The sequence below is a fragment of the Lycorma delicatula genome, chromosome 1 (assembly GCF_047948215.1).
Source record: "Lycorma delicatula isolate Av1 chromosome 1, ASM4794821v1, whole genome shotgun sequence".
In the NCBI taxonomy this organism is placed as follows: Eukaryota; Metazoa; Arthropoda; class Insecta; order Hemiptera; family Fulgoridae; genus Lycorma; species Lycorma delicatula.
In genome coordinates this window covers 336,211,850-336,238,208 of record NC_134455.1, presented here as the reverse complement: position 1 = coordinate 336,238,208, position 26,359 = coordinate 336,211,850, and the positions used below count along the sequence as shown (strand labels likewise).

Here is a 26,359-nt window from a genome sequence, read left to right as displayed (position 1 = left end):
TTCCTGTCAGCCAAGTTTCTCATGCAATGTTTTATGACTTTAACAGCAAGAATTAGCATTTGCAGGTGTAAATTCTGCTCATTTTTACTTTGTAATCCATGAAAGTTATTTAAAATATGCAATTGCGAGTCAAAATCAATTATAACCTCTATACATTTTTCTTTGCATCTGTAATAAGATACAAAAGAATTACAATTCATGGAAAGTAACAGTTAATCTTGCCCATAACCTAATTAAAAATATTACAGAAAAGAATTACAACAAATTAAAAGGTATAATCAGTTGTTACCATTTACCATATTTGTAGTAAAATTTGGAAACTGGCTTTGATTTAGAAGTTCCAGCAACTTTAGAAACCAGTATGCACTATCCCATGCATAAAAGTACTTCACATTAATAGGCTATAGTATTATTAACATATAAAATTCTTACCTGCAGTTGGGCCCTAATGTTCTTGCTGGTGTTAATTTTCCTTTATAATTACTATACTCATCACCAGATGGCAGCCACAACATAGAGAAATAAAAGGTTAGACACATGATAACAGTTCTACACTCTAGTGTTTATTTCTGAAATCACATAAGTCAGTTCAGGTTAATTCATAAATAAACAAAATATATCATGAGTTAACTGGTGTATTAGGCAATGGATTTGAGTTGTTTTATAACTAAACAGAGCATATTCATTCATATTTTGATACTATAATCATTACTCAATTTGCAAAAATAAGTGACTTACGGTGTTTCATAAATAAGCGATTCGCTTAAAAGAATTTTTTTTTATAACTTCATGATTCTACCACTACATTAGAATCTCCTAGCTTCATTCTTTACCAATTCACATTTTATAGTATTTCACTACCTAGACACTTGAATGAATTCACTTATAAAAAAAAATAATAATAAAATACAAAGGTATCTTCGTACAAAGTTTTTTTTTGGCCCTCCTGACATACTTCTTATCCCATTGTTGGATTTGATATTGCACTTCCTTTCATTTGTAGCCATGTTCTTATCCTTTCCCATCTACATCTCAATGGATCATATTTTTGAATCGTCTGTCATTGTGAATGAAAAGATGACACCACACTTCCTTATCAGTACGTGTAACATTAACATTACTCTACATTCACTCTTTGTAATATGTCAACCTAATTTAATTTAACTTTGCTTATAAACTTAGATCTCTTAACATTGTGAGATTAATGTTTAATATTTTTTTGACAAAAAAAACTCATCATATTCTTAAATCTTTACATCAAAAGCTGTATATCAGACAAATAATGAAATAGGCAACCGAAAATATACATTTATCCCTCCTTTACTGTGTTTTGATATAAACTCTTTTAAAAAAATTTCCTTTAAAAAACATATTGCAGTTTACATCAGTAAACATAATTCCTTATTCTTTTTTCATATCCAACTAGTTTTTTATTGCTCATACTTAACGTTACTTTCCCAAGATTGATCTTCTTTGCTGTAGTAAATGGTCACCTTTTTGTAATGATATTTCTCTCTCTGAGCTACATGTCTTAACTTTATACTTAAATCAATTTTTCCCGTGATTTTCAAGTGCCCCACTTCTATAATAAGCTCATTGTTTTTATCTTGTAACTCTTGCTGAGATTACTGGGAGGTCTTTTGATTGTCTTTATATATTTAAAAAAATTTTTTTCCATCAACTTTATCTCCTACCGCTTCTCTCAGAAGTTGTAATTGCCACTCGTTTCTTCCTTACTATCATTTTATTTTCAAATCGTGTAATGTTTTAGAATTATCTTTCTTCAATTACTTATGTTTTTTTAATCATTCTATTTCTGTCATAGAAATCAAGATGATTTCCATTTCCATATTTCACTTTTCCATATGCATCAGTACCAATCATTTTCTTTTTCCCAGTTCATGCTTTTCCATTTTGAAAATTTAAATTGCTGCTAATTACAGGTGCTCTGTAACTTATCTGGCATAAGGAGAAAGTTTTTAGTTTTTTCTTATGGCCTCATGTTTGTGAAATATACATTTGAATAAATCCTTTTGTTTCATTTTTTATTTCTGTTATCTTGATTGTTCTAACCCGATGCATTGTACTTGTCTGTGAATCTGATTTCCTCTTCTAGTTTTACTCTACTTACCTTTTGATACCCAGAATCATTGTAGAATCTTTCCCCTTGAAATTAATTGCATCAAAAATTAATGACAATATTAATAGTTGTAACTTCAAAAATTTCAGTTTCATGTTGGGAGTACTGAAAAATCTGTGCTTGATTTTTGAAAAAACTTCTTAATTATTTTCTTCAGAGTTATGTAGCTGTTAAGTTTTCTTATAGTTACCTTTTAATTTCATATTACCCAAATTTACTGCTTTTATAGATTTTTTTTATTTTACCGTCAAAGATTAGTCTTCTTGAAGACATAATGTACTTTTAAACTTCTAAGAAATCCTTTTTATTGTTTTGATGTGTAAAGATATTTATTGACATTTGTTCCTTAATTCTGTTTATGATGTCTGTTAGTTCTTCCAGTCTATGTCTTCTATATTCTGAGCTATTTTCATTTAAAGCAATTTCTCTTGGAGATTCTATTTATTTTTGCCAAATTACTTATGTTTGACTTTTTTTGTTAATATTTCTAGAAAATAAGGAAATAGGAAGACTGAAGAGTACACGATGGATTCTGCAATGTCCAGTCATGTGGACGTAGTTCTATTTCATATGTTGTGTTTGAATACAATAGATAATCTTGGAACTGCTTATCCTTGACATCTTTTGGAAATTTTTGGATATACACTCATCCTCAACAATTTGAAGGTACACGAAACAGTCTCTTTTCTGAGTTACTTCAGGAGTAGCATGATCCTTGGGAATTAAAATTATTCATATGCTCACAATTATTTTCATCATCGAAATGTAGGACTTCAGAATTTCTATTTCTCTTTTTTGATTAATTTATCTTGTCTATAATATGTGTGGTTTTAATGACTTCTTTTGAAATTAGATATTCATCATCATTATATAGTGTTCCTACCAGTTTGGTTGGCGTTTACATGCAACAACATTTAGTTACCCCTACTTTCCTCTGCTCACTATACTTTTAATTTGTCTACACTTCCTCTATCTTGATATTATCCACAGACTGATTCATTCATTTATTCTCATTGGCTGCTACAGGCCAATTACAACTACCCTCCTTTTTTACATGAGAAATTAACATTTTATAATGTAATGTATGAATAATTCCCATCCAATTAGGATTTTTACCAAAATTCTACCTAACATCCTACCCTAATTTTACCATTAATCATTCCATTCAGACCATCTACCAGAATTCATTCTCTTAATCTATTGTTTTATTCACTGCCTCTCACTGTTACTAATATATATGTATATATGCTTTAGTGTGTCCTTACTCTATAACTTTCCATGCAGTGCAATATTCTATACTGAATGTTTTTTCTTTTGATTATTAGTTCACTTTGTAATTAGCACTTCTTGTGTAAGGTCATATATTATCTAGTTTGTTATTTAAGCTTCGGTAATTGGCTTTCTTTATTCCACTTTCAAGGTTCTTGAACACCTTTATTCCCTGTGTTTCTTGTGCTAGCTTTACTTTTTTGTTAAAAAAAAGCTTGTAAAATTTTGTTGAATAAACAGAATGAGAGAGAAAGAAATTGTGCAGAGTGGAATAAAATGAGAGATGAGAGAGAAGAACTTGTGAAATAAATAAAGAATAAGGAGAATGGACTAAATTGTAAAATTATAACAACCTGTTAAAAATTCTGTTTTATATAATTCACTTTAAGATTTATGTCTAGTAGGTATACTTATATTTGAACCGGTTTAACTTTGTTGATTTTTTTCTTAACAAAGACTTCTTCCCAGAGAAGTAGCCACTATTTTATTTTCACAAACTTTTTTCTAATTTATTTATATGATATAGCATTTTAATATTAAAAAATGCAGCTCAGCCATAAAATCATAATGGGAGTAGGATCTGGTTACTTTTCTTAATATTATTTTCAGTATAGAGTATCCATTGCCATGTTGAAACATTAACTTGTCGCATTTCCACGATTACTTTGTGTATGATACCAAACACTTTTATTCTTCTATAGATTAATAGTGATGAACATTCATTTTGAGATTGTCTGCAATTTGATACAATTGACAAGTAATGAAACATTTAAGAAATTTTATATCATTCTTTTATTTTAGTTTTTTTACTTTCAAAAATTGAGGATTTGGCTTGAGTAATACAATTTTGAATTTTTGTAAACTTCACAAGGTTCTATATTGTTCACAACAAATTATAGCATTCAAAGAAGTATTAATTATTTTTTCTTCTCTTTTGTAGTGTTACTTGTTTATTTCCTCATTTCTCTGTTGGCTAGTCATCATGTAGCCCTGAATTATGTACATCAAATCTTCTTTTAGTCTAACCATTCATTTTGCTGCCAGTATAACAAGACATGTTTATTTAATCCTATACACATTGTAACATTATCTCCACACTACACTTCCAGTTGCTGTCTTCTGATTAGGACATCAGTTACATTCAAATTTGCATTGTATCTTCTTTGAAGATACAAATAGAATTTGAAGTTCTTAGCAGTAATTGGTCATTGGTCTAACTACTTTCACTTACACAGATGTGTTTGAGCTCTGAAGTATCTAGTTTTTTGATATGTATTTAATTCTTTATTACTCCTGTTGTGTATGTAAAATTCCTCTGTGATACAGTTAAACTCCATCCATTATTAAGATATCCTTTCAAAAATGGTATTTTTTTTCAGTTCCTGCCAAATTTCTCATCAATTTAATATTTTATACCCTCGCTCCTTCCAACCAACTTTCTTAGATACACTTTATTCTTTCTTAGTTTTGAATTAAAAAACTGAACTGTTTCAAATATTTTTTTTTTAGAAGTCTTGCACTTACCATATCTTTCTGTCTGACTTCCTTTTCCCTTGTTCTCCATTCAACATTTAAACAATGAGAGTACTAGTCGCCTAGTATCTTTGCTGATGAATTTGAAGTTTAATGACTTGGCCCTTTAAATGATAAAAAAAAAATCTCTTTTAGATTTAATTTTTTCTCAAGTTTTCAGTCAGCCTTCTGCTAACCTTAGCAATTTCATTTCATTCTTGATATTTTCTTCAAACAATAAAGAAAAATACTCATTGTGTTTTACTTTTTAACCGTATTGGAATTAATCCCCACCTGAATTGTGCAAAAATTTCTCCTATTAACTGCATAATATCTTTCTTACCTTGAGTTTCTTGATAAAGAGTTGTGCAATTAAAAATAAGTTTAAAATTAACAGAACGTTTTAAAATAGAATCCAAGTTCATTATAATATTTTTTTCATTTTCTAAAATATTGCTGTAGAAGAGTTTTATTATATAATACATAATAGAACTTTTCATAAAGTAAAAGCTTCCAGAAGGAAGCAGTAATGAAAACTCAATTTTGATTTTTATGTTAATAATCTTGCAAATTGCATCCTAGAAGAAAAATATAATTATTTTTAAAAATATATTATCATTCACTTACTGGTTATTTTCCCACCTCCTTTCTTGCAATTGAGCACTTTTGCAGCTCAATTATAAATGCATATTAAACACACAGATTCCTTAAATCATAATTAAACATTAAGCTGCAGAGAAAAATGTTTACCATATAAGTCCCTGATTTATAAGTATCAACAATTGAAAAATATTAGTTACTGAGATAATAAACTGTTAATATTAGTTATTTTAACTAATATTTTAATTTCTTTAACATGTTTTTAATCCACCATTTATGTATATTAGTTTGCTCTGATAAAGCAGAGCATCCCTGCAAAAGTGCTCAGCACAGGGAAAAAGAGGAAACGTAATAAGCAGTAATAAATGTGAATCTATTTTTATAAATAATTTAATTTGAATGTAAGATAATAAACTGGTGGATCACTGTACACATATCTAGATGTAAACAATTCCTTTATTTTTACATAAATGCTAACATACTGAAACTTAAAAGTTCAAATTATATCATGTTTCATTGTAAATCAGTTATAAACATCATAAATATGTATTAAAAAGTAAATAGTACCACTGAAGACATTCATCTGTACAGAACAAGTTTCATGTATATAATTTCTCACTCTTTTATTCTCCCTCACGCACCCTTCTCCTTTGTGGGTTATTAAAATTACATGAACATTGCTTTATAAAAACCTAAACAAAACATCATTTTAAAAGTCAATGTGGCAATATATTGTACTTCATATAAAATAAGTAATTGCCAAGATATGTTTTTCTAAATTATGTAAATTCAAGGGTATGTGTTTCTGTATATAAATTTATATATATATATACACACACACACATACACAATCCAGTTCTTTTGGCATTTATTAAGTAATTTTAATATAAAATATTTTTATAACTAATGATTTAATTATTAGTTTGTCTAAAATGTATTAGCCTTTGGAGGCCAAAATTGAGAATACATTTATTGTTACTGGAAAATAACATTATGAGACCACATATGCACCATTTTTTTTTATGACCTTCTGGCAACACCATAATCCCATTGTTGTAGAACTGTGGTTTCTGGTCAAAAAATTGTGACACATGGTTTTCATAGTCCTGTTTTGAAGCTAACTTAAACCATTCAGGGAGTTCCATAGAGACCGAAACAAATGGTAGTCTGATAGTGCCAGATCCGGGCTATACAGTAGATGTATTAATCTCAATCTCTCACGGGTTGTTAAAGATGTATGCAGTCTGGTGATATCAGCATGGTGTATGACACCCTTTCAGTTGACTACTTCAGGCTGTTTCTTTTGAATTGCCAGGTGCAATCATGCTAATTGTCAAAATTACAGGTCTGAGTTTACACTTCTGCCTGAGGTAACAGTTCGTAATGCATTAAGCCCTTCCAATCCTACCAAATGCACAGCATAACCTTTCTGGGCATCAGTGTAGGCTTTTCCACAGACTGTGGAGCTTCTACCACGATCTTTTTCTCACATTGTTGTTGTAGGTTATCCACTTGTCATCATTTGTGATCAACTACTTTGGAAATACCTAGATTACGTTAACGTTTCCAGAAAGATATGCAGATACAAATTTGATTGAGTAAATGTTTCTGAGTCCGATCATGTGACATTCAAACATCAAGCTTTTTTATAGCCAGCTTTTTCCAAATGGTTAACACTGTTTGGTGATGGATGTTTAGGTCATTGGTGTGATATCATGACTGCTTACATGCCAATCTTCCTTGACTTTTACCAGAATATGCTAATGCTATCTCGTATTTAAAAGGCTCAATACTTTTTAGACGAACTATTATATCTTCAACATTAAATACTGGAAAATTTGTCTGGTAATTGAGTAGGAGAATTCGTGACTGATAATTGCTTTTCATCAAAGGACACACTAAACTTTCTTAGAGAAATTTGTATAAGAGATAATTATTATAATAATTTATAGTAATGGAAGTATACAGTAAAAATTACTTATTTGTAGTTCATTTTTGCTACAGTAAGTTGATCATTAATATGAAAAAACAGACTCTCCTCTAGCTTAGATTTCAGGAGTTATTTCTGGGTATGATTTTGTATGCAGGTGCTTTAATTAATTTTGTATTGAAATTATATCCAGATTGTTCTATATATTTATGCTATTATGTATACTTTGACTTTTCCACTTAAATAGAAAATTATTCTCCATATAGAAAATTGATTAGTGAATATTTTTGTATTCATTTAATGTATGATGTATACTTGTAATGAATTAAAATCACAATTTTTTTATATACAATATCTAATAATATTGTTTAATATTATTGTGCAGTACTTTGATTCATGCAAATTTTAATAGATAGTTTATGTTCTTACTGCAAAATTGAAGTACAACTTTTTTTGGTGGCTAATTGTTATAATTATAAATATAAATAATGTGTGGTATGTAAATAAAGTAAACACAGTGGAAAACATTTAATATAAAAGATAGGATGTGTTGGTTTTTCTTTGTTGTATAATTTTTATGATAAAGAAATGAATGAAATAAGTTGAAGAGTGCATGCAAAAATTATAATTATTTATAAATTATATTTACAGCAAAGTAATGCTATAAACAATATGTATTTCAAAGTAATATATAGTATATTAGCTTTCTTAAATCATTGAAAATTTAATTTTATAAATCTTGAATTTATTTTTATTAAAATTCAGTGTATAAAGTTTTTTAATTTAATCCTATGGTTCCTTTACAAAATTTATCATTTTATTTTGTACACAATGTTGCTCTATTTATTTTCACCAAAACGTACTTTACTGATCAAATATTGCATTTTCTTATTAGCATCTAAACATTGATAGCATGGTTCAGCAACAAAGATGTGGTAGGATATATTCAAGTTATTGTCAGTTTGTGTCATTCAGCTCTATCAAACAATCTTAACAGTTAATTAATTTAGTTACAAAATTGCTTTCTGTTAACTCCAAGGCAGTAAATATGATCATTTGTCACATTATGGGTCACCTACTCATTAGGAGATAAGATATTTAATGTAATTGATATCTAATAGAATCGTTAGTATTGGGATTGAGGTTCATTTCAGGGAATCCATTTTCAAGAGAATCCAGTATAGGTCAAATATTTTTAATTTAAGAAGTTATAAAACTCGACACTGTTTATAACTAGTTTCAAGCACTCAACAAACTTTTGAAAGTTTGCATGACATTAAAAATTTTTTTGTCACAATTACTCCCAAATTTTTGTTCACGAGTATCCTTTTAGAAAACCTACATCTTTTACCAGCATTCTAGTCCATACATATAAAGTTTGAGAATATTTGAATTTATTGCTTCATTTTTCTTTAATCAATCTTTTTTATTCTACATTTTTAAAATTTGTATTTCATGTTTTTTTAACTTTATAACTTTTTTTGTCAAATTCTATTGAAGATTCTAATAGTTTGCAGTGTTTTGGTATTCTGTTACTTATGTTTGTCAGACAATAACACCTCTTGTAGTTCACCTTTTATGCCTTTTAATTTACTACCTATTGATAGCATTGTACAAGCGAGTAACTGTTATTTTGGGGTAAATGAACCACACACAAATAGTAACAGGGAAAAAATGGTGTCTGGTTTTGGTTTATAGCTAGGTAAAATAGACTTCTAGATACAATATTAGTTACTAACACATAAACATATATTCTATTCTCTTTCTCTCTTGAATCTAGAAATGGTTTTTAAAATTTTGATTAAAGAGAAATTATTATTAAAATACTATCATCTCCATAAACTGGAAAAACATTTTATGATAATAAATATTTTCTTTTGTTTTCCACTGTTTTTATATATTTCTCCTAACGTGTATTTGTTAATTTTAGTTTAAGATTTTCAGTATATTTGTAAATAAAATTGTAGTTTTTTCTGATTACTGATTTAATTTTTTTCAGAATTTTTGCTTGTTTTGAGTAGTATTTTTAGTTAATTATATTAGTTACACAGATATAAAATTATGTATAGTTTTTATGCAGTATCTTAAATTTATAATAATGTAATGTTAACTGTATTTCTAAAGATGAAATCTCAGTGTTCTAGATGCTATTTATCTTCCAAGAAAATTTAAACACAATAATTATCTTATAATAAGGCTCATTGAGACCATGAAAATTGTTTTAAAATTTTATTTAACTTCAAAAATATTAATCACTACTGTGATTAAACTGTTCGAGATCCAAAATAAAAACGTTAAACTCTGTTCGGTCCATTTCAGGTGATATATAAAGTAGTTACTGTAATGTTATTTTACATTTTATAACAAAAGGTGCCTGATGTAAAATTTTATCAAAAGAATTTATTAATGCTGAATTTTACCCTTTTAAATTTTTAGTTTATATGAACCCTGTTGTCTTATCGGAACAAAGGTTTACTAAAATTAGTGCAGTAGTAGTAGTATATAAAACAAGTTCTAAATAAGTATTGTTTTATAACAATCTTGTTTATGTATCATGTAATAGGAATTTTACTTCCATCTAAATATTCAGCAGATTTTAATGAGTGGTTGCTCAGTTTATTGTCATCTAGGCATTTACTGCATTATTTCAATGTTATTATTGTTTAAATAAAATAAAATTGTACTTATCTACAAGCCATAAGACTAGTTTTTAAATTATTAGTTCTTTGTTCACGATAAAAAAATCTTTAAAAATATGTGAAAACTATATACAAATGTATTATTGATTACAGTTTTATCTGTAAATAGTTTATCAATTTCTTTTGTTAAAATTTATTTATTGGACTCCAGACCATGGCAGTGTAATGTGCACATATATTTTTTAGACCATTAAATATTAAAACAAAAAATGTGCTTAAAATAAATTGAGGAAGGTTGAGTGAATGTGTAAGTAATAATAAGTATATTTTTTTTACATATTTGTGCCTAAAATTTGTAATTTTTTATACTTCCTTTCAAGACTAAGTTCTGTTTTAAAGAATTTGTTGTCTGTAAATTAAGTTTTATTCAAATTAAATAAAAAAGAACTGACACCAAAAATATGTTTTTTCTTCCATTTTCTGATTCAGAGGAATCAAAGAGTATGTCTTCATAACTCACTAAACCATTATCCCAAAGCTAAACTAGACTTTTGGTAACCATCCAAATTAACACAATAGATTTTCAGTATTTAAATGGACTGAAAATTTGTCAAATAGGTTTGGTTTGGTTATCATGCACGCTAGAAATTATGCAGAAAGTGTGAGCAGTCATGTGTGAAGAAGATAGATCATCCATGATCTTTGAAATATCAAAAAACTTTTATATTGTACATGCCAAGGCTGATACACCAGTCAAGACAAGTCGTACCCTGTGTTACTAATGATAAACGAGACCTTCAAGTTATGTGGACAGAATTTTAAGAAAAAATGATTGATGAATTAAGTTTCTATTTTGTAACAAACCACGGGTTATAAGTATTAAGAAATGTCACTTATGGCTGTTATTTTTTAAAAAATGCATTTATGTATGTATATATTATATATTGGTTCCATGAAATCAATCAAAAACACACCTTTTTGGGCCCAGAATGCAGTTGCCATGATTTTCCTTCAGGACTGACCTTTTTCAGTCTGACATTTTTCAGTTTAGGTGAATGGGAATGACGCCACTACGTGGATTGTTTTTTCATCTCAGAATTGACGTATGAAATCTACATTTCATCACCAGTTACTATAATAGAAAAAAGTTTATCTTCCTCGTGCTAAAACCGGTAGCGAAAAGCATGTGCAGATATTATTCAGTGATCTTTGCTAGCACTTATGAACATTCTCAACAACAAGTCTTTGAGATTTTTGTGAATTCTAGAGAAAGATTGCTAATTGTAAAACAATGATTTTCTCTCACTTTTGCATTCACACGTTCAACGAGATCGTCAGTCTGGACACTAGGCCTGCCATTTCTCTGTTCTTCGTGAAAATTTAAATGGCCTTCCTTAAATTCCTGACATCATTGCCTCGCTTTTCCTTCATTCATTGTGGTAGGCCCATTAATCTTACACAATTGACTGTGAATTTCAGCAGCATTATGTCCCCTTCTTTTGTTTAGAAATGTAATCATTGATCAACTACACAACTAGTTGGGATTTGTTATTACCGCTCATTTTAACACACTGTCGCACAAAAGAAAATAGCAATGAAAGAGCAATGGTAATGTGGTGACCAGCCCAACAGATCATTTAAAGTTACTGTGCATGTGCGAACCAATCTGTGTTGCCAATCAATATGTATAGCTCATCAGCCCTTACTTTTGAACCACAACTTGTGTATATAATATTTATTTTAAATCATGACATCTGCCAACGATGATATACTTAATCATTTCTTTATAAGCTCCCTAAAGCCTTTTGTATTAAGTCTTAGGCTGCTGCCTCAGCCATATTTATATCTCGTGCTTAACGACTATTATTAAAAAAATTGATTGTTGTAGTTCAGTTTATACTAAATAGAGTAGTTGAATCACTGAATTAAGGCAGCACTGTTAGGTATAGATGTTAAAGTAAAGAATTTGCTCTAATCATAAATTCTCTTTTCGATTAACTGAGCTATGGGTGGTCTGGCATTGTTATAATGGCAAAAATACTCTTCTAGCTACTAGGCCTTTTCTTCAAATTGCACCCTAAAACATCAATAAAATTTAAGTGTATAATGCAGAATTCACATTATCTTCTCCCTTGTGGAAAGGGCTGCCACATTCCTTGAGAATCCCAAAATATTTTAAGCATAATATTACAACCTGAGGACATAACCTTGAATGTATTATACAAAGGTGAAAAGAATGAATATGTTTTCATCGGATTGAATCATGCTTCGATGTGGGATGACACCTTTGATTCATACTCGCTAACAATTCTGTATATATATTCTTCTTCAATTTCATAAGAGGATGTTACAAGGAAAGGACCATTTGATTTTTTTTTGTGTACCTTGTCAGTTTTTTGGCAGCCACCATGAGTACACTTTCTGGAAATTCACATGATCATCATGCATCATGTTGTAAGCTAGATTATGAAAACACTATGTATGGGTTGTCTTAAATGCCTTTATAACTTGCCTATTAGCTTTAACTATCTGTGTCTGCTGAGCTGTTTTCTGTCGGTCTGAATAAGACAACTAAGCCAGTCATCAACAACTTTTGAGCATTCTCGAAAGAATTTATTGATTCACTTGCACATACTTTATGTAGTAAACATTTCTTGCCATAAATAGGAAATATTTCTATAGGAATATCTTTTGCAAAAGTCCTTTTGTGTTTTAAAAATCCTTGCTGTTTCTATAACACTCTTTATGCACTCAGATATGGTTGCTGTTTTTAAATTTAGTTGCACATGCATTCATCTGCTACCAAGCAACTTTTAACTAAATATTATCTAACTGAATTATTCTGTCACTTAATGATTATTTTTGAAACGACTGCTATTTTTGACTAAATCGCATCAATTGGTGACTTTTTTTAAGTCAGGGAATTATTGCTGTGCTTCTCCAGCAATCTTCAAAATAACACTTCCTATCCTCCTAACTACGAAAAAGAAACTTGCCTAGTAGTAGCAATGTTGCGATGCTAATCAGGATTTTTTTTTAGCAACAAAAGATGGAAAATTTCTACCACAACAATTGGAAAGATTAAGGAAAGATTTGAGACTGATAACTACAGATTTGGTCTATCTAGTTACTGTTCACATTTAAACAATAACTATACTGCACTATAACATTACACTATTGCTGACCACCAATATGACCACTAACTTCTACTCATCCTATTCACAAGAGCTTAGCCCCTACAGCTTCGTTTTCTACCTTAAATAAAATTCAGCTCTGGTCAAAAGATGACAGTTTGGTTATACTAAAGAGGTACAAACTGAAACATGACAGGTACTGAATATGCTAGTGTTAGCTGATTTTAGTACTGCTTTAGCTACTGAAATTATACAAAAACAAAGCTGTTGTACAGGATGCAAGATGTAGGGCCAAAAAATAGTTATTGAAAATAAGCAGGTTCTCAGAATATTTGGGTAGCCAATCTGATATTATGAAGGTAATCAGAGGAACTGTATCCAAATTATTCAATGTTAGTTTAATGAAAATCAGTTTAAATATACTAAGATATACAGGTGTATATGCTTCTTATATAAATTGATGAATAACTGTTTGCAAAAGATTTTTAGAACTATTTGAATGTTACAACTATATTTCAATAAATAGTGTTGTAGTAATCAGATAAACAAGAAAAAAGAATATTAAAACTCCATCCTTTAGTTTGCCCTAAAACGTTTTCTGATTTTTCATAGAAAATTAGTTGTACAAATGATATGATGTGGGTAGTTTTTTCTGGTTAAGTATTCTAAGAAATCAAAATTCTTACATTGAAATTATTCAAGATATCTCAAATGTTAAATGGTGCTTGTCAGAGTTTAGCAAATATCAAATTTAATAAACAGATACCAGAATTACTAAAAAAATTTAAATTACTGTATAAAAATTATTGTTAAAACTTTATACGTACAATGTTTATTGCAAATGCTAATAATAATTAGAAAAAACAATGACCATGGAAATGCTTTTTTAAAAGTTCATTATGGTCATCTAGCAAAAATTCTTAGTGGAAATAGTTACCTGGCCAGTTGGAAACTATATCCAGCATTATGTAACTTTGCTGATCTAGAGGAATTTTATTTTTGAGATGCTCCGTATGATGTGAAATCTCAAAAGCTTGTAAAATTCAGAAGATTTTATCTGTTGTGCATTTGCTGTATCAGTCTATGAAACTGTTAAAAATAAGAATAGTTTCCTCCATATAGAACTTTTATAAAAAGGTTATTGATTTGTTTTGTAAATTCCAATAAAGTAGTACGTACTTGTGCATACAGTAGATCATACATTGAGATGGGAATCAAAATACACAATCCCTAAAAACTCAGTTTGAATAAGATGTGGTTAAGTGTTACCATAATCGTTTTAGAAATTTTATATTTTCTAAATTTTATTTTAAAGGTAGTCATGTTCAATTACATGTATGTATATTGTATAACTTGTACTACATATTTGTTACATACATGTATATTTTTATCATGTGTTGATAAATGACAACATTTAGTGATATTTTTATAAAATTGGTTGAAATGGATTCATAAATACAGCAATTTAATATCTCTGAGAAATCATCTCCAGAAATTTTTATGTTAAGAAGCTTTTCCATTAGAAAGTAAAATATAAAAAAAAAATAGTTGAATATTCATATTGTTCTAAGGCTTTCAGTCTTAATTTTACACTACGTGAGTTTATACTTAAAAACCATAAGTTTGTGTTGTAAATTTAAAACAAAAATTTAATTTTTTTCAAGTATACATATATAGTTGATAGCCTTACAGACTAGAATTTCTAGAATAAATGGTTAGGCTGCAGTATGATGTGTATCATACAATACACTAATATTGGCATAATGTTTTCAACAAAAAAAACATCTTTTATTATCTAACACAGAATGGTTTGTTTCTCAGATTATTCATATAAAGATAATTATGTAATTTGGGAAGCTATATTTTGAGAAATGCATATTTTTCAAAATAAAGTTATAGCTTCAATGAATTTATTAATGAGCCATTATAGTTTTAATTATATAAAATTTTATTAGCTACTGTGTATAGAAACTTGCTTATTGAACTACAATCATGATTTTATACCAGAAAAAATACTTTTACAAACTATTTATGAGTTTTATTAATTATTACCAGATCTTATTATTAAGGAGGGGAAAATATATATATATATATATAAAACTTCATGGTAGCACTGCTGCAGAGCTTGAATTCTTTGTAAAATGAAGAATATTTAATTAATTAATTAAAGTTTCAGTCCATTCTATAATATATAGAATGTCTGTACATGAACCTGTTATATTTATAGAAAGCATTATGTTTAGATTAAAAAAATAATTTTAGTTTTTAGAAATTCTTTAGATAAAAGACAGGAATCCATTTTAAAAGGCATACTTAAAGAAATTCAATGAGAAGAAGAAAAAGTGTAAGTGATTAATAATAAAGCAAGCATTGAGAGTGGTAAAAATTATCGCACGAATGGTGGAAGAGAATTGGATGTCATATAATAGGTGTATAAATTGTAAAGAAGAAAATGTATAACTGGAAAGTTTTTTAATATTATACTCTTTATGATTATTTTGATAGAATTTTAATAAAACAAATTTAATTGTACTGTTATTTCAGTTGTATATCAGTACTGTAAACAGTATTGAGTGATGTTCCCAATTCTATATATATATTCACAAAGTTAGTTAATAATTAAAAAAATTAATTACAGAATTGTTGTACTATATTTGTTTAGTGTATAATTATGAAACTGCAAAATTTTTTGATGCTAAAATTTACCTTCAGTTGGTTCAGCAATTGAAACATTAAGACCTACAAACAGTAAATACCTGCCGTATTTACTTAACGTGAAATATTTATAATAATACACTCTTAACCTTTATTACTTGACTTTTTATTGAGAAAAATTAATAATTAATATTATGAACTAATGTATATTATTTTTAAAATAGCATCTGTTGTTACTCTTTTCGCCTGTGACAAATAAATTATAAAGAATTCTTTATTTGATATCCAAATGAGGAATTCAGAAAGTCAGTGTTGTTACTTACTACCTATTATGTGTCTGTTTTTTGTACCTAGTACCAGTAAAGAAATTCTTTCACAGCATTTAGCAGATAATGTTACCTTACATACACAGGAAACAGACATCCCCTATTAAGTAAGCTAATAATACTATTTATAATTTTGTTAACATAATGCTTATGTTAATTGTTAACATAATGCATATTTATTTTTTGCCGTATCTGAACCCAACTGATCTTAGTTCTTGGTTATTGAATACATCTAAATGGATCAGTTGTCTTCAAAGAAATTAATGTGTAAAATTCAGAAAAGATTTCAAAATAACACAAGTTTTATCCATGTAATCAGCATATCAAAATATTTCTTTAAAGTTTCTATGTTTTGTGTTTCTTGATTGAATTTGTTTAAGCATAATATCATTTATTTATGAATTTATAACCTACTAGTATAAAGTAATTTGTTTCTTTTGTCTGATTTAAGTCTGCATTTGCATAAAAAACAACTTTTTATTGTTAATTGCATGATTTTTTGATCTTCACAAGCCTGACATTCCACTTCAATTGGCCCTGTTTTAGGCAAGAAAAGGTCACAAGTCTAGCAGTTACATTTTGAATTTTCTTTGTGTTTAAGCATCAACATTTTACTTTTTTCTGAACTGCATTGAATGTACTTTTGGATTGCTTGTCATTCAGTTCAGGATATAATGAAACACTGTGATTGTCTAAATGTTGAAAACATTATTGTATTCAGGATAATAACTATAAGAGGATAATAACTTGTGCTAAATATAATATAATATATAAATATAGTGCATCAAGCATTACTTGATCCCAAATTTATTTATTTTATTTACATTGTATAAGTTTTATATCAAATAACCACACAGCAAATTCTGCAAATGGGAAGAATTGCTTATAATAAATGAGTTTAATATAGGTAATGTTTAATTGAGATATGAAGTAGTTACTGCATCCTAGGCATTTCAAATTTTGCCTAATCTCAGTAACAGATAGGCATATGCATATATACCCACACCCCTTTTTAACAGTGGAATATAAAATTAAAATTTAATGTAGTTATTCAATTTTTTATTGGAACCCAGTAATTTATTTTTAAAATCAATAAAATATGTAAATAAAATAATTACATATAATGTGCATACTGGTTATATTTGCTGAGTGTAAGAATATAAAAAAAAGTTTCCGTTGCTAGGAGTACAATAATTTTTAAAACTGGCATTTTCAGGTTTAATACTGTTACATCTGAAACAACATAAAATATGCAATTAGTTTGTTTTATGAAATAAAAGAGAAAACAAACCCTTAACAATATAATATTCTCGTTTCATTATCAGAATTATAGGTAAAATTGGGGCTAAATAGAACATAAGTGACATTTCTTTTAATAGATACTTGATGTAAGTTACAGGAACAACAGGTATTAAGTTGCATGTAATGTAGGAAAGAGATATACCGTGGGAAAATCGTTTTTATAAAATTTTTCTTGTACATGTTAAATATATAAAATACCATTAAAATTGAAAGCAGGTTGAACAGTTAAAGTTTATCTTTACTGCCTTGAGTTAAGTTTTCCAAGTAATGTTTAGTAAGGTAAGAATAGTATTAAACAATTGTTTTTTAGATGTAACACCTTGTTATATAAATTTGACACTGCTTTTCTCTAAAGTAATTGGTGTAGCGTAACTAAGTTGAAAACAAAACATTGGTGAGATATGCACAGATGCATATGACTGGGCGTGGTCATGCAATGCTCAAACCCAAGTTCTATAAAAAAAGAGTGTATAACTATATAATATAACAAGGTATTTAACTGAAATAACGTACGTATATACACATTAATTAACATCTGATTAACAGCACATACCGCAGCAGTATATTTCAGTTGGTTGCCAAGCTACAACTATGACATTTCTAATAACACATTAATAAAACAAACATACTACCCAATTTGTATAAAGGAATAAGATTCTTCCAACTTTTAATCCTTAAGGCCTGGCAAGTGTTGGTTACTCAGAAGAAAAAAAGGAGCATTGAATTTGCATTAGTTTCCAATGTAATCAACTCATAATGTGTTTGTTATCATGGGCTAATTATACTGTTCTTTTTATTAATAATAAGTACCTCTGCAATGTACAATCAGTTTTGTACAACTCACCAGTATGATAATACTTTATAGTTAATCTCATTGAGAATCCATTAAAATAAAGTCATACCATTATTTTCAATCATTTTAGTAAACAAAATTCACAGAACCTCTTATGAATATTTGTGAGCAAAACATTTGACATTACTTTATATACATAAATTATATTCCGACAGCAAAAAAGAAAGTAGAAGCAAATCATATATTGAAATAATTTTGCATAATAAGTTACAGAAATCTCATTACTGAACTTTATTCCATCCATTCATAGATGGCTAATAATTTAAACTAGTAACATTAATAATGTAATTTTATTGTAACTTTTGGACTAAAGAATTTATAATATATACGTCAGTTACACACTTCAAAATTTGAACCCCTGACTATATTTAATTTCAACTGTTGAAACATTATGTTACATAATAAAATAATTTTCTATTAAAAATATAAGAAAACTAGTTCTTTGCTGTGGCAAAAACCGAAAGTAAAGTATACTATTTTAGAGATGGGACTTAGATTAAAAGAAGTATTTATCTACTGAACATAAATAAAAAAATCCGAAAGAATATTATGCGGTGATGGAAGTTAATGCAACAAATAATTTCTATTTTAATTATGAGTGGCTGGAAAAAATTAAATTAGGAAACATTCAAACCCTTGTATGAATTAGTTGGGTCCATCATGTTGGTATATCATGGATTAGTGCTTTTCATTGGAAGTACTAGTAGCAGTATGTTAGAAACTCCCAGAATAACAAACACTTTATGGCAAAAACAAATTTTTTTGGATATATTTCTTAGTTTTTATTGTACTGCCAAAATATTTCTTATATTAAAAAAATCAGATGTATGATAATCATATTAAAATTTCAGTGATTGTAAATTTATTGGTGAATACAATATTTGTTGCTTAATTTTTCACTGATTTACTTGAAAGTCTGATTTTATTTTTTTTAACTACCAATATTCAGGTTTTTCAATTCAGATCAACATATCATTGATCTTGTCAGAGAAGTAACAAAGAAATGTGTAATTTTATGGATAATAGTTCATTGGTATCTGTTGCTAATACTACATTAATCTTTCATTTCACTGGCTCCATAAGCTCTTACATTATTTAATATTTTCATTGACTTTTAACAAAACTTACTGATTTTTATCAATAAACAATTTTATTTTCAATAAATTTTCTTCAAATATATACCTTAAATATTAATTGCAAAGTTTAAAAGTCATTAAACTAATATATTACATAAGAATATATTTTCGGGTAAATGATAGAATTTTGCATTGCTAATAAACTTGAGAAACCTATTTAATAGATAGCAATCAAGCTTTTTAATTTTATCTGAAATGTAATTAGAGATTCTTTTAAGAAAATATACTAGACAAGTTTTCAATATTATGCCACGCTATAAAATCTGGGTAAAATTCACTCACCCACTTGTTAAATAAAAGTTACTTCAAAATCTTGTCACAGATTCCTTTGTTTTCCCATTAAAATCATATGAAGATTTTAAACTAATTTTTTGTATGTTTATATTTTACAATTTTAACTTTTATTGTGTAAAGACCCCAAGAAAGATATTAGGTTAAATTGAATGATATTGTATTCATTATCTTGAATCGTATAATTTACAACAGCTTCTGAATTTTGATTACAGTCATTGCTTCTGTGGGATATATTTATAAAGTAATTTTATTTTTTTACTTTAGATAAAATTTTGTAAACATTTCTCTAATCAAACCAAAAATTTAAAATAATTTATTGGAAATATTTAAACCCTTTACATAACAATTGAAAGAAAGTACTAATACCAATCCACACCTCTTTTAAGTTCACTTTTTTATAGTAATGTGGCTTTCCTGTTATGCATTTTTGAAATACTAGTTTGATATACTTGTTTTTATTTTAATAAAACAAGTTATATTACTACCTAATAGCTGGTGAGCGATAGTTATGAAAGAATTTTACATGAATTATCAATCGGTTCCTGAACCATTAATATATTTTTATATTTATTTCTATGTAGTTTGCAATAAAAGAACTTCTAATAAAAATAAAATTAAAAAAAAAGATTGAATCAACAAAAAAAAGTCTGTTAAATTGTCGACATAAAGCTCTTATTTGTAATTTCATATGTGTTAATGTGTAAATATTGATCAATTATAGAACTGACGTGCTATGCAAAATTTTCAAAAAAGGTTTTGATATACTTTCCTTTCACTTACTAATTCAACAGTTTAAAGTATTGTCTTTTTTTTAGCTGATTAATTCAGTTTATAAGCCTCAAAGCTTGTGCTTGGGAATATGAAAAAGAAATATAGCATATGAAAAATGTCATGCCTGATCAGGATTAAGTCCCAGGACCTCCAGATGAAATGCCAAAATGGTACCACTCTGCCACAAGATCAGCAAAACTCTTCACAGCATGATCATATTCCCCAATAAAAAATTATTAAATGGCAGTACCTATGCCACAATAATCAACTAATTTTCACTTTTCATAGAAAATTCCTGACATGATGAAGGAAAGTTTTCTCCACTTTATTCCTGAAGTTTATCTGCGGCATGTAAAGTTGCATCTTAATATGAAGCACATTTTTTATGTGCTTTACACACTAATCACTAGAAATTAAATCATCACCGTTTGGGAATGGTGAAAATTAAATATCTTGTTTTTGCCAAGAACATTGTCAAGTGTCTTATAGTTCTGTGTTCATGGTAACTGATTAACAAGGTGTTTGACATTACTTTATAAATGTGATCTTTTAATTATATTTACAGTTTTTGGACATATATTAATAATTCTTGTTTGCGTGGTACCATCTACATGAAAGAAAATTTGAATCTTAAAAAAATACGTTTTCTGGTACAACAAAGCTTCTTTGGTAACTTTGAAGTGTTCACTTTGCTGCAGATTATGTAGCACTTCTGCTCTCTTCAGAGCACTCATTATTGGATAATAGTCTAAGCATTAGATTTCATATACTATAAAATTTATATGCTTTCAGTTTGTATTGATAATTGTTATTAATCTGGTAGCAACTTAGTGGTGTATGATTTGGGATAGCGTATACACTTATACTTTTGAAAGATTTTTATTGCTTATTCCAAAATCATGCTGATAGGTATGCTAAAGGAACTTATTAGTGTTGGAGACAAATCAAAAAACTGTTGAAGAAAATATGCTGCCAGAATTTGCGATCAGTTTTGATATAATAGATTCACAGTAGCTACTTAAAACTAAACCCTTGAAATGATTAAAACCCGTTCTACAAAATAAAATAAAATTTATTATTAAAAAATTGCCAATAGAATAATTTATCAGCAATAAATTTGTTAAATTTTATTATTGCACATCATAACAATTCATCATAAAACAATTCCTTAGAAATATACATTTTTTGTTGTTTGATAAATATCAAGCTTTGTTCTTCAGCATTTAATTATTAAATAGTATAGAGGAATAATATGAATTTTTAAAAGATTAATTTCAGTAAAATAATATATTTATATGTATAAATTTAAAATAATGTGTATAGAACACAGGTCGGTAGATAGGTAGATAGGTCAAAAACAAAAAACTGTTAGAAGTAAGAATAAATTAAATGTAGATTCCCAGTTTTTGCAAAAACCAGACATGATCACTAAAAATGGTTGAAATTATCCCAGAAGTACACAGAAACAAAAATATTTAATAGATGAGACCTCCATGGCAGAGAGGTAGCATCCTTCATCCAAAAACTTCAAATCTTAGTCAGGCTTGATAGTTTTTATGTATTAAAAAAATTCATCCTGCATTAGGAACTGCAGTTGAATGTTAGTCTTAATTGTCTGGGGATAATGAATAATTAGATTAGTCTCAGACACGTCTTATAATAAAAACAAATGTTATATAATATACAAATTCAAAGAGAAATTTGCATTTACTCTTTGTATAATAGTGAACTCTGCTTTATTGAACAGACTTATAATGGTACAATTCACACTTTAAACCTTTTCATTACTTACCGAAATCATTAAACTTTCTAAAAAAGTTTTCAAGTTTTGTCTTAAGATTTATTACTATTAAAAATTTTGTTATTAATATATGTAATATTCTAGGGTTTCTTTATAAAAAGGTCTTTTAAATCACTAATTTTTGGAAAAATATTTATATATTGCCTTTAATTTCCAGGCTTGGATGGAGCACTTTGAAGGCGATACTGAACTCCAGAGATGTGGAGGATGTGGACGCAGGTTTGAAAGACGAGCTGCTCTAACATCACATGCTCAAATATGTCATAAACGAATAGCCGCTTGTAATTCTTTACAGTCTATAAAACGTAAGGAAGAAAAGTATAATGAAACACCTAATGATTCGGTTACAGTTCCAGCAAAGCAACAGTCGACTCAGGGTACCCCAGTTCAGAAGGTGCAAAGTGAAAAGAGAATCGGAATACAAGTGAGGATGAACTATTGTAAAAATACAATGGGAAATTTAGTAACAGAAACACGAAGAAGTGAAAGGCATAAGAGTTGTGAAGAAAAAGATGAAGAACTGGTTGAGTCTCACACTTTTGATAGCCTTTTGAAAGATCGTCTCATATCTCAGTCAAATGAATCCATAAGCAGATCGAAATCAGAAGTAATGAGAGAATCAGATGAAAAAGTTAGTTCCTGTAATTCCAGTGTAGTAGATGAACCAAACTTTCCAGAAATTAGGAAAAAGTGTATTTTGCCTAAGACTAGTAACAGATTAAAAATGAAAAGGTTAGAAAATATGTGTTTACAACTTAGAAAAGCAGTAGGTCTTGAACCAGAAAATGATACAGATTGTAAAACTAGTTTTGTATTAAATAGTACTGGCGACTTAGGAACTAATGATGCAAATTTAATAAAAATATGTGAAGATGCTTCTTGTGATGTTAAAAAGGAAGTAAAACATGTTGAAAGTGATGAGGTAAGATCAAAGAAAAGTAATGACAGTATGCTGAGTTCTGATCATGATCACATTAAGACTGGAGATATAGTTTTAAATACCTCTCATAATGATTGTGCAAACTATAGTCCTGAAGGATGTGATGAGGTAAGCATTGATAGTGATTTTCCTGAAAACATTGTTAAAAAGGATAAATTTTCCAATGAAAAATTAAATTCAGAAATAAATGATGATTCAAATTGTACTCCTATATTATCATTCACTGAACATACAGCAGATGAATCCGACTTATTATCTGAAATGTCTGATAGAGTTGTTCCGATAACTGACCTCTCTGAAAGTGAAACAAACATTGGCTCTAATAGTGTTAAGGATAAAAATATTGTAATCCATCTTCAGAGTGATTCTGAAGTTTGTAATAAACAAAGTGCAAAAGATACTATTGGCATTTTAACTAGGTATAAGGTAAGATCTATATTCAAAAGTGATAATACCAGTGTCGATAGTGTAACAAGTGAAAGTTTGGAACAAGAAGAATTTACTAGTGCCGATGAGTCTAGTCTTAAAGAAAATTTAAACGATACTCATGATGATGATCAGTCAAACTGGATACAAAAGAAGATGAGCCAGTACATTCGGTATAAAAATAAGCAGTGTATAATTTGTTTAAAGAAATTTAAAATGATGTTTCACATTAAGCATCACGTAGCTGATCACTTAGGTTGGAACAATTACCATTGCCTTTTTTCAAACTGTACGTATGCGACCTTTTCAAAAAGCGATTGTATTAAACATTTAATGAAAAATCATTTAAAACCACATGAAAAAGCCCAAGCTCCTAGTTTAGTGGGTGAAACTAGGCGGGTGAAAGGTGATAACTTCGATAGTGATGTGACATGTAAGTTTAAAAGAAAAAAATCTGATTCTGAAGATTTCTGTTTAAAACAAACTGATCTTAAGGAGGCTGCTGATACTGAATTGAAAGTGTTAGAAAAAGATAGTGCTGCGATTGTGTCCATTAATGATAATAATTCCAGTGAAATAATTAGGGAAGAATGTATACAGACTTCCAAAATAGACAGCAGTTCAGAACAGAGCGATGTAGAATCTAGGTTTAAACAGAAACTAAAACGAAGAAAAGTTGGTGATTATAAGAAACACATCATACCACCTATAAGAAAGTGTTCTCCTGATTCAACTACTGAATTAATTGAAAAAGATGTGAAGACTTCTGCTGACGGTGCTCAATTTAGAAACGGTAAGTTGAAAAGTAAATTACTTTCAAAAACGTCTAAGCCTTAGTGTATCTAGTCCATATATTTATCATCTTACTTTTAAAAAATGATTTATCACTACCTTTATTTACATTGTGATATTTAAGTTTCTTCTTTGACGTTTTCTTACAACTAAATTGATAGGTAAATGTAAAAATTAGTGTTTGTTGTAAGATTGCCTCCAACAGTTAGCAACATTGTTAGATAAAAGTAAATACTTGTGATATGTTGTCTTATTTTTTGTAAACATGCTTGTGAATAGTTCCTTTTGTATTATATTTTTATCATAAGATAAGAGTGTAGGTATTAATTTCTGGTATTTTAATCCTAAATCATTGTTTTAAAAAATGTTTGTAAGTTTTGCATTCAAATACTTCATTGTATCGGGGATTCTTTTATAAAAAAAAGAAAAGAAAAAATCAATTAAGAAATGAAAATGTAAAAAATCTCCTGGTGTCAAATCATCCTTTAATCGCTTAGTAGCTGATAGGAAATATAAAAAAATTGTTATATATTAAGTTGTACATTTGATTATTGACATGTAAAAATATGATTCTGTAATTGTAACAAATAATTTGTTGAAAATTCAACAGTTTTAGTAACATAATATTATATTCTCACTTCTGTTAAATCAGCAACATTTCTCATTAGTTTCAGTTTTTTGTGTTTAACAAATTGTTAGATACAAGATACATTTTTTTTTAAACATGCTATTGAAATGTACGGTATGTATATTTTAATGAATTAATTTCATAAACCAAACAAAACAGTTCAATAAAATTATTTTGTGAAAGCCGTTTCAGTTTTAATGGAATTTCAGAATTGTTTTTTATGCTAAGATTGGTTTACACATCTGCTTATATATTTTTTACGTAAAACTTAATATTAATAGAATTACACAATAATTGTATAAAATATTTTTGTAAGATTCTGTTGTCATTAAAATTTATAATATATGCATTTATTTTTTTATTGTTACTTAGATTGTGTATTGTATAATTATAATTGTGTTCAAACTTGCATCAATCTTAAACAGTTGCAATTTATTATTATAGTAGGCATAGCTGCTATGTGGTTAACAAAAATAATAAAGCTGGATATTAAGCTCCATGAAAATTGTACCAATTATTGCTCTTTTGATGTGACATATTTTGAGCTATTTGTTATAATTAAGTTTTTGTTCCTATTAAAAGTACTCTTAACAGGAAGTAAAAATCAATATATGATGAAAATTTGATTTATTTATTTTGTAAAATAATAAACATGTAATTTATCAAAGCATGTATGTGAGTAAATTTTATCTGTGATGAATTTGTAGCGTATACTATATAATAGATTTTGAATAACATACCCCTGTTCTATTATCCTGATGTGAATATAAAAAAAATAATTAAAAAATTTTAAATAATTACAAAACAGTTTAATGATTTGTCCTTCATAAAAAGGTACTTATTCTTACAAAAAAAATTAACAAGTTTTTGCCGAAGTCAATTTAGTGAATTGCCAACTACTGAATATTCAGTGAAGTAAAGGTAAAAGAAATAGTAGTTTAGATTTCTCTACATTCCCTGTTTTGTTCCTTGCAATCTTTTAATTTTTTTTGAGAGTTTTCATACTGTTAATATAAAACTGAAGTTATATTATTTCAGCCCATTACTTTGTTAAAAAATATTTTAAATGAAATAACCAATGTGAAATTAAAAAATATATTTAATACTTATTTTTAGTTTCTTGAAGTTATATAAAAAAAATAAACAAATTTGTTTATATTTACTTATTTATATCAATACTTTCACTTAGAAATCAGTTGTATTATAGAGAA

At 28.0% G+C, this 26,359-nt stretch overlaps 1 protein-coding gene across 2 annotated transcripts in view; it reads left to right on the top strand.

Annotated features, from left to right (window-relative positions):
• The window catches only part of LOC142334293 (uncharacterized), a 187,374-nt gene that overhangs the window by 111,179 nt on the left and 49,836 nt on the right, over positions 1–26,359 (top strand). For both annotated transcript variants that reach the window (XM_075382215.1, XM_075382216.1), the window contains exon 8: positions 22,520–24,521. In XM_075382215.1, coding sequence (XP_075238330.1) covers positions 22,520–24,521 — 2,002 coding nt within the window. The remainder of the gene's footprint in view (positions 1–22,519; positions 24,522–26,359) is intronic.